The sequence below is a fragment of the Pristis pectinata genome, chromosome 6 (assembly GCF_009764475.1).
Source record: "Pristis pectinata isolate sPriPec2 chromosome 6, sPriPec2.1.pri, whole genome shotgun sequence".
Classification (NCBI taxonomy): Eukaryota; Metazoa; Chordata; class Chondrichthyes; order Rhinopristiformes; family Pristidae; genus Pristis; species Pristis pectinata.
In genome coordinates, this window is record NC_067410.1 from 7501687 (window position 1) to 7517274 (window position 15588).

The window sequence follows — 15588 nt, forward strand, 5'->3', positions numbered from 1 at the left end:
CCAACCTGAAGAGGCTAACTCTCTCCACTTACGATGTCTTGCCAGCTGAGTATTTTCAACATGTTCTGTCTGCATTGGACATTATTTGCTAACACTAAAAGAGCACAAGTAGTAATGCAGTACACTACAATCCCTTCTCAATGTCAAGAGGAACTGAAGAACATCTTTCTCAGATTTGGTTGCCGAAAGAAATTCACCTCCGTCTCAAATCTACTACATGATTACATGCAAGTGTTCTTAAACAAGGGGTCCATAACAGACCCTAAGTCAGACCCTGCAATCAAGCAAGACCGAGTCATTGTCTTAACACTTTTCTTAACCTTTTCTCATCACAAAGCTGCACCTCACCTCCAAGAAGCTTCCCATGATAAGGGAAGTAACCTTCAAGACAAATGGGTAACTATTCAAATTCTGATCTGGAACCCAGCTTCAGTCATGAAGCTGCAGCCCTGTGGGAGAACTAGTAGGGATGCTGCTTCACAACTCCAGCGACCTAGGTTGATTCCTAACCTCCTGCACTGTCTTTGAGGAGTTTGCACATCCACCCACTTGACTGCATGGGTTTCATCCGGGTGCTCCAGTTTCCTCCCACATGCCCAAAAAGTGTGAGTTGGTAGGTTAAATGGCACTATAAATTCCACTTATAGTCTGTGGATGGGAGGTAGAATCTGGTGGGAGTTGATGGGAATCTGAGGAGAAGAAAAACGAGCGAGGAGAGGGGAATTGTCAAATCAAAGGGTTCTGCCATGCTGTGTGTGTCTCTCTCTCTCTATGGCTCTATGACAATGCTTGCACATGCACACATTCGGAGGCCAATAAGACTGGTTAAGTGGAGCATACACAAAAATGAGCCTTGTATTAAACAACTACATAAACAAAGGTTTTCTATCAACCTGCCCTGAAAGAAATCAATAATTTACAAAAAAAGTGCCAAAAAGTAAAAGAAAAACAAACATAAGTTGCTGAACAAGAGAGTTTGCGAGTTGGTTACTTAGTAGTTAAAAATAAATGCCATAAAGGTTGTAATGAACTGACTTCTTACCTGTTTAATGATAAGTTCGTTGTTCTGATATTGTTTCTCTCCTATTACATCAACAATCTTCATTCTTTCGGAAAGCTGAAACACCAAATAGATATTACAGAGAATCTTGGCAAACTTTAATGACTTAACTGTGGCTCAATGGATACCAAGGCAATACGGATCACTGGCAGACAAGATTAAGGAAAATCCCAAAACATTTTATTTGTAGATTAACGACAAGAGGGCAAGAACAGGGCCCATTAAGGACAAAAGTGATGATCTGTGCCAGAGGATGTGAACAAGACCGTAATTGAATACTGTATTCATCTGTATTCGCTAAGGAGAAGTGCAAGGTAGTTGGAGAACTCAGGAAGGACAGTGAAATTCTAGAACATGTTAATATTCAAGAGGAGGTATGAGGTGTCTTAGCTGGCATAAAGTTGGATAAATCCTTAGAATCTGATGAGATGCATCCCAGGCTGCTGGGGAGGCAAGGGAAGAGATTGCTGGCACCCTGACAGAGACTCTTTGCTGGCCAGAACTTTAATTTTAGCTGACAGTTTCTAGCAGAGGACTTAACCAATTGTCTTCAAGATGTCCAGAAAAATAGTCTGTAGACATTGTTCAATCACTTCCAAATGATTTCTACAGATTTCTTGGCTTAAATGAACTGAAGTAGCACAGACAGCAATTAGATCTGGAATGAAAACAGGCTGTACTGCAAAGTTGCTCATAATGTTTACCATCTGAACAAGTGTATAAGCCTTGTTTCAAAGGATGATGGAGAGGGATTAAGAGAATGGAATTGCAAGTTTTGCATTCATGCACTTCGTTTTAGTTTTCACATATTTCTTTATGACATCAGAGGCCATTCAGCCAATCGAGTCGATGCTGGCTCTCAGACAAAACCCATCAAACCAATTCCCCCACGTACTTTATTGTTAATCTATTCTCTCACATATGCCCTTGAACACATCTCTGGTTCTTCTACCAGGGAACTACACCAGAGTAATTTACAGTAGTCAATTAATCTATCACCGTGCATGTCTTTGAAATGCGAGGGGGAACTAGAGCACCTGGGGAAAATACATGTGGACACACAGAGAACATGCAAACTCCACTCAGACAGCACCACAACTCAGGATTAAACCTGGGTGATTGGAGCTGTGAGGTAGCAGCACGACCTACACCATGCTGCCCTAGTTCTAACCAGCAATAGTCAACAGACCATTGCCCTCTTGCTCTGGCTCCATTGTTACCCTTTCATTATTAGCCTGTGTGTTTCAACTGCAGGTTCCCAAGTACTGGAATGCATTCCCTTAAAATGCCTCTGCCCCTGCACCTCATTCCTCCTTAAAAAAAATCTCTTCAGTCAGAATCAGAATTAGATTTATTATCACTGACATAGAACATAGAAAAACTACACCCCTCTATTTTTCTGAGCTCCATGTACCTATCCAACAGTGTCTTAAAAGACCCTATCGTATCTGCCTCCACCACCATTGCTGGCAGCCCATTCCACGTACTCACCACTCTCTGAGTAAAAAACTTACCCCTGACATCTCCTCTGTACCTACTTCCCGGCACCTTAAGCCTATGTCCTCTTGTGGCCACCATTTCAGCCCTGGGGAAAAGCTGACTATCCACCTGATCAATACCTCTCATCATTTCATATGTCATGAAATTTGTTGTTTTAAATAAATAAAGTGCAAAAGAGGAATAACGAGGTAGCGTTCATGGACTGTTCAGAAATCTGATGGCAGGGGGGAAGGAGTGTTCCTAAAATGTTGAGTGTGGGTCTTGGCTTCTGTACCTCCAAGCTTTTGATCAACTGCTCTGGTACCTTACACAGCTCATCAATTCTAAATAATAATTCCTAAGGTGCTTCATAAAGTGTTACTATACTAACTAAATGTTCTGAGGAGCAAGTAATGCAAGGGTAGAAGAAAACAACTGTACCTCCAGTGATTTCAACAGGGGAACTGATTCAATGAATGATTCGAACATCTTCCTCTTCTTTGCATTGTTTTTCACAATTATTCGCCGAAACGTAACACGGTCCTGCAAAGGAGAATAGGAAAATGAACCAACAGAAATCTAAACCAGGGAAATATCTATTTTTTTTGAAGCACAGAAAACTTCAGGTTACAGCTCCCACACATCTCAAATAACTAGCTTTTGTTTTATTGGGGCACATACAAAGAATTATAACAATGCAATTATGTATCAGAAGCTCATGCCCTTCATTTGTGCAAGTTGAGAGATACTGTTTTTCCAAATTCTCCTGTTTCTTTTTAGCATTAAAATCTTAGTCTCAAGGGTGCCCATGTAGCTGGCTTTTGTGTGGACAGGCCATAAAATTCAAAACTATGAAAACTCTGCATATAAAAAGTATTTTTAAAAATATTTATCAAATATTTTTATCAAAATAGATTCAGAATTAGGAAATAGAAGAAGGCCATTCAATTCTCCTAGCCTTTTCTACTACTCAATTGGACTAAGGCTGTTCGTGTACCCTCATTCTGGCCTGCCTTACTGAAATATAGTGCATTCAATCTTCAGATTTGCTTTCCACAGTTCCACAAACCCTGGGTTTCCCTTCCATTATTATGCAAGATCGAAGATACAATCTACAGCAGCAAAGTATCACTAACTCACTACTCTCCATCACCCTCACTGACCCACCAAAGTCCTGATAAATTCAAACAATACACTGCAACCCAGTCACACTTCCAATAACCACCTCCCAGTGTTACTAACCAAAGCCTAGGAATACCACCATGTGCTGCTAAAACCATGTACAGCAAAATTGAAATTAAATATCTTGAGTGATCAAGGAGATGTTGCTGCGAAGTTTGCCATCAGTTCAGTTGCCTATGCAGCTTCATTTCCCCTTTGTTACACAATGACAACAGCTTGTGTCGCCTTCTGGACTCAATATTGAATTCAACTTCAGGTAACTTGATTTCAGTCTGCATCAGTCACCCATCTGTGACATCAGCCCAGATTTTTGCTTTTATTTTTCTTTTATTTTCTTCTTTTCCCTTGGAGTGGAAGACATGCCCAGCCTGACCTGCTGGTCATGTCTTCCTGCACTGCATTTTGCAAAGCTTTCATTTTTTCGTCTATGTTCTTTTGCCTATGTTTTCACTCTAACTGCTCCCATTCACTTATTGGCCAGATAACCTTGTTTACAGTTTATCTCCATGGTCACTCCCCCCCCCCCCCCCCCCCCCCAGTTTTCCCTATCTAACGACATTGCCACTCAAACCTCCCTGCAGCTTAACATGTTTTTGTCTCATTCTCAGTTCTGACCTAAACGTTAACTGTTTCTCTTCCCACAGATGCAGCCTGAGCGTTTCCAGCATTTTCTGTTTGCATTCTAACAACTTGCGTTTATGGGGTGCCTTTAACACTGTACTTCCCACAATACTTCATAGCAACATTACTTGACAGCAAGTGACATGAGATATTTGGACAGATATCCACAAGCTTGGTGTTAAAAAAGAATTGTGGCAGGGTTTAAAGTGAATTCCTAAGCATAGGGTGCCACGGTGAATGGTGGAGCAATCACAGTTCAGGGATGGCCAAGGTAGCATGTTTGAAGGAAGACTGTAGGGGTAGAGAAGATTACAGAGAAAGAGGGAGCAAGGCTATGGAGGGATCTGAAAATAAAGATAATAATTTAAGTAGGCGCCAACGTATGCTGGCATCCATAAGAGCAAAGTATGAACATAACAGTGTGAATTAGGACAACGAATGAGGAAGACCACATAGGAAGGAGTTGCAATAATTATCTATAAGCAATAATGGTACAGAGGAAGATTTCTGCATAACTTCAGCAGTGTCAGAAGCAAAATGAGCAATACTGAGGAGGTGGAAATAGGAAGTCAAAGTGATGGCATAAATGTGTGCTCCGAAGCTCATCTCAGCATCAATTGTGACAACAAGGTTGCAGGCAATCTGGTTCAATTTCAGACATCTGCCAGGAATTGGAGGCCAGGAAAGAGTTTTTAATGGAAACTCAAGATAACGTTTTAGTTTTTCCAATATTTAGTTGGAAAAAATGTCTGATTACTCAATACTGCATACTGAACAAACAGAATGAAAATTTAGATACAGTGGGGTAGTAAAGCATTTTAATGGGGATGTACAACTGATGATGACAGCATACATGAGGAAAGTGAGGCAGTGCTTATGGTTATATTACTCAGGGTATGTAGGTCAAAAATCAGAGGGTCAGATTTAGATTTTTATGGACATTAGGGACAATTGTGAGGTTACGGGAAGAGAAGCAGTTGCCTGTAATGCTCTAGCTCCCAGCTCTCTCTTAATAATGGAACCAAGTGCCTGTTCTTCCAAAATACCACCCCATCACAAACTTACCTTTATTTTTTTCATCTCCCTTTCACATTCAACAGAACTGGAACTATCAGTGCTGGGTTCCCTTATATGATCTCGAGTGGGTCACCGTTCAGTAACTACTGAACCAGAGCAGTCGCAGGACGGAGACTGGCTTATTTAATGCAGACAATTCCTCTCCCAACTCCCCAGTACCTTTTCACCAACTACAAGGCAGAGTCTGATGGAAGCCTGATGAGCTTACCTCCAAAAACACCCAACAAACCTGCCTGAATAAAACCTCACTCATTACTCTAAATATTCATTCCCACCACCAACACATCAAGACGACTGCATGCCTCCTACAAATGCACTGCCACAACTTTGTGAAGTTTCCTTGCAGCACCTTCCAAGACCACATCTGCTACCATTCTAAGACAAATGCAGATGGGAAAGCCATCATCTACAAATTCCACAATATTCAGACTTGTAAGAAAAACAGTTGATCTTTCATCACCACTGGATTAAATCATGGGAAACTCTACTCCGAGAACTGTGGTGGAATCTTCAAAGAGGCTGTTTACATCCATCTTTCTAAGAAGAGGCAACAAACACTGGTCTTATCAACAACCATCTCATAGTCAAAGACACAGAGTTGTACAGCACAGAAAAGGGACCTTCACCCCATCACACCCATGACAACCTTTTTGCCCACCAACACTAATCCCACTTGCCTGCATTACGACTGTATCCTTCTGTGCCTTGCCTATTTAAGTGTCTGTCTAAATGCCTCTTAAACACAATGCTTGTGTCTGATTTCACCATCTCCTCTGGCAGCACGATCCAGATATCAACCACTGTTCAAAACTTATCCTTCAGATCCCTTTAAGATCCTTTGTCTCAATTTAAACCAACACACGCTTGTTTTTAGTATCCTTACCACAGGAAAAAGATATTAACTACCTACTCTGTCAATGCCTCTCATTATCTTATAGACCTCTGCCACATCACTCCTCAGCCTCCTTCACTCCAGTACATGAATACAGGCAATCCCTGCATTGTGGCCATTTGGGTTAAGGAAACTCGCCCTTATGGAATTTATGTGGGGGCAGGGAGGGAAACAAATAAATAAACACAATGCAAAAGGAACAACAAATTTTATTAACTTTTATTTGTAGTCACTCAGTACTGTGGGGCAATAAGATTTGGACATGACGTCACCGCGTCGACTGTGTTGGCAGTCACAGCTGAGTCCCCCCTCTGCCACACCCTCTTCAGTACAAGGATGTGCGAACAGACGTCTCAGGGTGTAGCACCGCATGCTCTTCATTTGTGAGGTATTTTCACTGATGCACAAGGCGCACGAATTAGGAAATAGTATAGGAAGTGGGGATATCAGGGAAAGGGATGGGATTTGAGGATTGGGGTTCATGAGAGAAAGGTGATGTAGAATGAGTTCAGGGGATAATGGGTTAAAGCATGGTGACAATGGAAGTGGAGTAAATTCCGAAGGATTACTTAAGGAGCTGGCCAAGGCTTCTGTAGCTCCTCATAATGCAATACATCAGAGAAAACGCCTCGTAGGTGAAGGCTGGGGCAGCACTGCACCCTGAGAGGTCTGTTCATGTCCTCAGACTGGAGAGGACGTGGCAAAGGAGGGACTCGGCTGTGGCTGCCTACCCAATCGACACGGTGATATCACATCCATATCTTATCGACCCACAGTATTTAGTGATTATAAATTAAAAACTGACAAAATTTGTTGTTTCTTTTGCGCAAGCCAAGTCTAATGCTGGTCTCAACTGTTAAATAACAGTGGTGGGTCACTTTGTCATTGCCGATAAATGGCTTAATATATGAGAAAAACATCCTGTATGAACACATCTCTACTTATAACTTGGGATTCAACAGGAACAGGGGTTCATGTTACAGATGGCTTTCTAGGAAAGTAACCTCTCCATATGCGGGAGGCACGTAAACTGGAGAAGTTTACCAAATACACATCAAGTGATCGTGGACCAAATATCCACGGGTCTTCATGAGAAAGGAACTCTGTTTATAAAACAGTAACTTCATTTTAAGAACAACTAGGTACAATAAATGGTTAAAAGAAAGGACTTCTATTCTAAAAGAAAATGCAGAACAAACCCCATTAAAACATACGGAATATATAATTCCTTTATTTTTACTGTTTTTGGAATAAACTAGTTGCAAAATCCTATTCTTAAGGCACAAGTAAAAATACCAATGTACAATAAAATCACAATAACAACATCTAACAGACAGACAGGTGCACGGACAGCAAAGGTTCAGAAGGTCTTGGGCCAAATGGGACTAGCTTGATTGGCATGGACTAGTTGGCCAAAGGGCCTGTTTCCATGCTGTATGACTTTATGACTCTATACACTTTATTTGAATTTGAAGTTCAATCACTGCAAATTGATTTTCCTTGATAAGTCTCTTGCAATGCATTAATAGCTTTATGGTATTAAAATAGCAAAGCTTCAGACTCATCGTCTGCAATGCCACAAGACATTCATTGTACAAATTTCCTCTGTAACAAATTCTTCATGTTCAGATCATACTGTAATTCTAGTATTCAGCCAGTGGTGGTACTACAGACCACAGTTTTGCATCTCCCAGTTCTTAGGCCTGAAAGGCGAAGAAAAACATACCGTTTAGTCAGTCCTGTTTCTTGGTTCTCCAAATTGTTGCAAGTGGTTTCACAACACAAAATAATATCAAGCATTGATCGAGGGCATAATGCAAGAGAATATTTAGAGAAGATTATTTCTGCCGATCTAATTAGCTCCAAGTTTCTAACTCAGCATTGCCTTGCTTATAAGCTGCATTGCCATGGGCAAAAGTTGCCATTTACAACTTGATAAACTTAAAGAAAGCAATTCCCTTTATAAATTTTGCAAAGGATATAATGAAAATATAAAACCAAGGACAAAATATAGGACTTTAAACTGGGGATTTGGAGTTTAATTCGAGTGTGCAAAATGTTGCATTTCGGGAAGACAAATGAGGGTAGGACTTTCACAGTGAACGGTGGAGCCCAAGGGAGTGTTATAGAACAGAAAGCTGTGTCACAGGCAGACGTAATGGTGAAGGCAGCTTTCATCAGTCAGGGCATTGTGTATAGGGTGTTATGTTGAAGTTGTACAAGATGTAGTGAGGTCACATTTGGAATATTGTGTTCAGTTTTGGTCACCGTGCTATAGGAAAGATGTCATTGAGCTGAAAAGAGTGCAGAGGAAATTTACAGGGATGTGGCTGGGACTCGAGGGATTGTAGCTCAGACGGATGTCTTGGCTGGCATGGACCAGTTGGGCCTCAGGGTCTGCTTCCATGCTTTATGACTCTCTAAGTTTAGTCGTCTTGATCTAATATCCCAAGAAACACTCAAACTAAATGCAAGAAAAAGTCCCTTTTGTCTGCCCTGTGGTTCAGTGAGATCAGGTGTGATCATTTACCTCTTTCCTGAATTAACCTATATCCCATAATTTCCTTATTATCTAAAGATCTATCCATCTCCATCCTGAATATACTCAGTGCCTGAGCCTTCAGACCCTCTTGAACTGATAATTCCAAAGACTCACTGCTTTCTCGATTACAAAATTTCTTCCCAGCTTTGTACTGAATGGCCAATCCCTTAGTATGAGACTGTGACCCCTAATTACAGACACCCCAACCAGGGGAAACATTAACTCTAGACCTGTCCTCTGAAGGCCCACAATGATGTTGTTATTTCAATAAGAACAGCTCTCATTCTTCTAAACCGAAGACAGCATAGGATTAGTAATGCTTAATCACTTCTCATGCAACAAACTCGCTAACCCAGGAATCAATCTAATTAACATATGGACAAGGAGCAGGAGTAGGCCCCTTTGATCCTTGAACCTGCTCTGTTATCGAATAAGATCCTAGCCGACATGATTGTAACCTCAACTTCACATTCCTGTCTACACCTGGTAATCTTTCACCTCCTTGAACAGACTTTCAAAAGCTCTCAACACTCAAAGAGAAAATGTTTCACCTCATCTGTCTTAAATATGTGACTGCTTTTCACTGCTCTTTGTTGAATCTTTCATAAGAGGAAACGCAAGATAACTTTATTAGTCACATGTACATTGAAACATGGTCGATAAAAGGTCGGCACAACATGGTGGGCCGAACGGCCTGTTTTGTGCTGTATTGTTCTATGGTTCTATGAAACACACAGTGAAATGCATCTTTTGCGTAGAGTGTTCTGGGGGGCAGCCTGCAAGTGTCGCCATGCTTCCGGCGCCAACATAGCATGACCACAACTTCCTAACCCGTACACCTTTGGAATGTAGGAGGAAACCGGAGCACTCGGATTAAACCCACGCAGACACGGGGCGAACGTCCTCTATGAATCTAGTCCATCAAAGCCCCTCAGGATTTTATACATTTTAATCAAATTGCCCCGACTCTTCTGAACTCCAGAAAATACAAGCCTAACCTGTCTGACATTTCTTTTTAAGACAACCTGCCCATTCCAGATATCATCTAGTACACCTTCTCTGAACTGCTTCCAATCTTCTGTAAATAAAGAGATCAATATGGTGCAGTGTCTTCCAGATTTGGTCACACCAATGCTCTGTACACTGAATTATTATCTTTGTACTTTTGTATTCACCTCCTTTTGCAATGAATGATAAGTAGCTTTCTGAATACAAGCTGCATTGCACAAAAGCCCTCAGTGAATCATCCACTAGGATACCCATATCCTTCTGCATCTCGAGTTCAGCAATCTCCCACTGTCTACATGAAAAGCATATTTATTCTTCCCTGTCAAAACCAAGAATTTCAATTTTCTCACATTATTCTACATTTGCCAGAGCTTTGTCCATTCGTCTAATCTATGTCCATATGATACAAATGTGTCTTCCTCCATGAAAAAATATTTTTAATAATTTTTTTGCCTTTTCCTTATTCCACAATATACTTCCTCCTGTTGCAGGTTGCATGGACCCATATCAACTTTTACTAATAAGTCTGTGTGCACAAATCTATCAGAGTTCTAACCATGTTTTATGCTTCACAACAGCCTACTTTCTCTGTTCTCATTAATGCCTTAGTGCCACTTTGTTGAATTCTGGAATTTTCTCAATCCTCAAGACTTAATATACTTATTGGCAAAAATACAAGGCTTTTCCTTTGATCTCGTGCTATCTCAATATTTTCCTTAAAATCACAGCTGGACCACTTTTTTTGCCTCAAAAGGATATCCATCACATGTAAGCTATGTAGTAATTCTTCAAAAGTCAGCCATTACTCATTTACTGTAACCCTTCATAATATAGCTTCCCAATCTACCACAGTCATGCCTCATGCTTTCATGGTTTCCCTTAGTCAGATTCAACTAAATATCATTCAACCTTTATATATATCCCACTATATTGTGATCAATATTCCTGAAAGGGGCCTTAACTATACAGTAGGTCACCAATTAACATTCCCTCATTCCCCATTAGTAGATATAAAATAGCCCGTTCCCTCATTGGTTCCCCAACACACTGATCTACAAAACCTTCTCTTATACAGTCAATGAATGAATCCTCCACACCATTACTGTTAATTTGGTTGGCCCACTCTATATGTTGATTAAATTACCTGACTATTATAATTGGCTTGTTAGATACACCTATAATCACCTCATTTAAACTTCACCCTACATTAGTTTGCAGATTCAAACCCTGTTTGAATACCTACATACTATTCCCATCAATGTTTCTGCCCCTTTAGTTTCTCAGCTCCATCCAAACTGATTCTATGTTTGGTTTGTGCTGAGCCAAGATCCCTGTTTTTTTTTACTGCCTTCATTTCATTCTTCAGTATCAGGGCATTCTTGTCTTCTTTTCCACTTTGCCGATCCCTTCTCAAAAATCAGTCACTGTGCTTAATCTTCATGCTAACAGAGTGGAATGAATAAACCCTCAAACTACAGTGGAAATTGAATCCACAAATGTAATGCCAAGGAAAATAAATAGAATATTTCAACAATGTGGAAAAAACATCTAGATCATAGGAAAGGTCATCTATTTTGCCCCTCAAGCATATTTCAAGCATATACCAAAAAACACTTGAAAAAATCTCTTTAGAAAACACCTCATGGTACTACAGTAATAAAAACCTGATTAAAGAAAGATCATCACAGCAGCAAACATGAAACTGTCCAATGGAAGGTTGATCAGAACAAAGGAAATTGGTAAATCTCAAACTGATCATGTTTTTACCCACATTCAAATTCTACATGATGTAAACAAATGTAAACCAAAATAATGCAATTAACTGAATGCAAAATTAACAAAATTAATGCAACCTAATCATGAAGATATCTTCCTACATCTCTAAGGCTGTATGTAATGACAATGCTAATCCCCGACAGAGTGCAAATGAAGCCCATTGACCAATTGATTTTGTGGACAATTTTTGTGCAACTAACCTCCAATTGAGCCACACACGAAGGCACTGGAGGGACTCAGCGGGTCAGGCAACATCTATGGAGGGAAATGAACAGTTGACGTTTTGGGTCGAGACCCTTCATCAGGACTGAAAAGAAAGCGGGGAGATAGCCAGTATAAAAGTGTGGGGGGGGGGGGGGGGGGGGGAAGAAGGGCTAGAGCAAGATCTGGCAGGTGATGGGTGGATCCAGGTGAGGGGTTGATAAGCAGGTGAGGGAAGGGGGAGAATGGGAATGATGCAAAAACTGGGAGGTGACAGGTGGAAGTGACAAAGGGCTGAAGAAGGTGGAATCCGATAGGATAGGACAGTGAACCATGGAATAAAGGGGAAGGAGGTGGGGAGGGGAACCAGGAGGAATGTGTGGGTGATGGGCAGATCGAGAGGGTGAGGGAGAGGAAAGAGATAGGGTAATGGGCCGGTGGAATAAGGCAAAATAAAAGGGGGCAGAGGGGAGTGGTTACTGGAAGTTAAAGAAATTGCTCTTCATTCCATCACATTGAATGCAGTCTCTTGTGTCTCCATTAACCTCCAATTGAAGCATTTTCTGGCAAAATGACTCTGATGTGATTGAGAGAAATTGCTATGGTTTCTGTCATAAGTTCTGCTTCCCCTAATCTTTTAATCTTTTGACGCAACTGATTTTAATTGCTACGTACTCCGCTGAATGCCCAAATGTGAGCACTACCTGTCTCCAATTCACCACCAGAATATTGTCAATAAATTTTGTGCTTTGGTAATGCACCTTTTCAGGGAGATGAATACATAATACATATAGTATGCACTATTCTGATAGTTACGCAAATTATATATTGTTAAAAAAAGTAGTGACTTCTTTCTATTTCCTTTCATTTATTCACAACCATCTGTCTGTACATTAATAATTGTTGGAATTTTAGAAACATTTGCCTTCGACTTCTGTATTTTTGAATTAAAAAGCAGTTTGTATTCAGGTGCTGCACTGATAGGCAAAGGTAAAAAGACAACTGAACCAGGTATGAAAGCATTGGATTAAATGAGTTTGGAGATGACAATGGTTAGAATTCAGACTGAGCAATATGAAATAATGAGTGCAGCAAAAAAAGGCAACTTAACCACACACCCACACATGCATACATACAAACACATACCAATAACATACAAACAACAATCAACATGTTATATAAAAGACATCTGAATTGTTTGTGCAGGTCAGAAACTGCAAATCAGCCTAATTTTCCACTACATATTCTGTGACACCTATTTCTACACTGTCTAGACACATGGCAACTGCCTCTATTTGCAGATGCCTATGCATTGGTGAGCTCTGGCATAAATGATTAAAACCTTCACAATCTGTCTTACATTTTGTTATTAAAAGAAGCACACATAATTGCCTGTGCTCAGATCAGGGGACCAATCTCGGGATTGGCATTTGAAAACACAGTATTTTCCCATGGCCTTAATTCTAGCATTCAGATTAGTTTTAAAGAAAATGATACATGAGCATTTGTACTTCAAAAGACATGTAGAAACTAGATGTCCTTCCAGTTCTTCTAAACTGAAGTGCTCATATCAAAATTAATTGGTACCATATAACAAAATGTCCAGTGGCTGATGCTGCTGGAGAGGATTTCTAGTTTCATCAAAGCTTGAGATCTAATTTCAATTGAAAATGAAGTACCAGAAAAAAAGCCAGATTATGTGATCCAATCTTCAACTGGTACGCTGTAGTACAATGACAATATGTTGTTCAAGGTAACAAGATGGCATATATTAGAGTGCTGGCTGGCTCATACAGATTTTGAAATTTTATACTCATTATCAGATATGTACAAAGGGGAAAAGTTACCCTATCGCTGTCAAACAGATCAAAGACAGCTGGACTCTCAGACGTTAAGACTGACATGTATAGCGAGTGGAGATGTGTGCATCTGGATTTAGCATATTCTAACAAGCAACATGGATTTATTCAAGGTGCAAAACATTCTTCCAATAATTTGAGCACCAGTCTTGATACATTGCAGCCAATTGCAGTTTCCTGTGGGGCCAAAAGATGCTAAACTTGGCTTCTTTTTCCAGTATTTGGTTTAAACTCAGACATAATCTCAGTGAGAGGATGACCATACACTGTCTTTTCATCTGTATACAATGGAATTGTCTGCTGCTGCTTGTATCCATCCACCAAAATCTTTCTATTAATGGGTAAATGCCGTGAGTTACCTCAGTAAGATCCCAAACTGGGCCTTCCTCGCAGAGAACAGATGAAAAGACATGGTCACCCTCTCACTGCATTTGCAGGTCTTGGCTATTGTAGTATGAACCCCATGTCAGCTCTTGACCCACCAATCCAGGTACAGAGGATCCCTTGATATCACTATCTGTCAATGAGTTGGATTTGGATGGAGATTATGTCCGAGTTTAAACCAAATACTGGAAGAAGCTGCCAAGTATCAAAACTGGTGCTCAATTTATTGCGAGAATGTTGTAATTTCCATCGTACAAGGCTACTTTCCCAATCATCTAGCATTGGATCTGAAATTATATAATGACCTTACATTACACACTAAAATGACTTAATAACAGTTAAATAAAACAAAATTTCAAGTCAGAAAACTTTTAAGAACTTCCAGCTTTGTTAAATAAATTGAATAGATTTTTCTTCTAGTTTTGATTGAAAGTTTGGGAAAAACTATGCACCTTTTGGGTGGGCACAAGAAACATGCATTTCATGAAATTCGTCAAAAACTACTCACATGGCTGAAAGCAGTTTAACCAATGTGCAGATTTTCCTTCTTATCATTTACTTGGTTAGCAATGTGTCCGTTTATGTATGTGTATACTACTACTTTCCCTTTTCCATCTGTGCAGCACTTCTAATATTTTAGCCCATAACAAAATGTCATAGAGTATTTTTCTTCAATAACTGATACTAACTATAGTTCACATTAAGATTTTGTTAACTTGCAGCTGCTACAACAGATTCCTGCATTAATCTCAACAGATAGCCAAAGATGCGTTTTTGTCTGATTACACCCCTCTGCAATGGCTTGGATCATTTTCACTACATTAAAGGTAGTGCAAAGACACAAATCGATGTGTAAACCGTATTTTTAAACTTGGCTCTGAAACATCTCTCAGCCATTTCTGCAATATCTTAAATCAAGGTGACTTCCACGTTACTGCAGTTTGGATAATAGAAATTTACCCTTATGGAATTCACAAATCACAATCAAAAAATCTGGGGTACGAAACTCGTATTTCTTGACATATGCGCAGATGACGCAGCTTTGCATTACAGAAAATTGTGATATGGCCTTTGGACTGTTTTCTAGGAAAGCAACCCACCACTACTCAACCTCCACCGCACCCCCCACCCCCCCAAACTAACACAGGGGTCACCTGTATCTAACCTAGCAGCTCATTTCCTACCAGTATTTCCACAGTAACAATTCTCCCCAGACAGGGAAAATAAGATATAAGATATAGTAAACAGGTAAAATATTTCAGACTGACAGCCTTGCCGTTCTCATGCAGCTTTTTCTTCTAACTACATTTTAATTTCATTTGCAATTGTTTTTATTTCTTTTAAATCACTTTCAGTCCTTGTATCCTGGCTTCCTTAAGCTCCATGTTAAAAGCTAGACCTACCTCCAACAGCCCTTTCTAAACCCTGCTACTGATCTAACTCCAGCTGCCACAGGTCACAGTACACTCTGCCTCATCCTTGAGCCATGAGTAATACACCAAAAGAG

The 15588-nt window shown here is 40.2% G+C and overlaps 1 protein-coding gene across 2 annotated transcripts in view; it reads right to left on the bottom strand.

The window, feature by feature from the left end:
• The window catches only part of prkar2aa (protein kinase, cAMP-dependent, regulatory, type II, alpha A), a 267193-nt gene that overhangs the window by 6798 nt on the left and 244807 nt on the right, over nt 1–15588 (bottom strand). For both annotated transcript variants that reach the window (XM_052017160.1, XM_052017158.1), the window contains 2 exons: nt 2981–3082; nt 1043–1117 (listed from right to left, as the gene is read on the bottom strand). In XM_052017160.1, coding sequence (XP_051873120.1) covers nt 1043–1117; nt 2981–3082 — 177 coding nt within the window. The remainder of the gene's footprint in view (nt 1–1042; nt 1118–2980; nt 3083–15588) is intronic.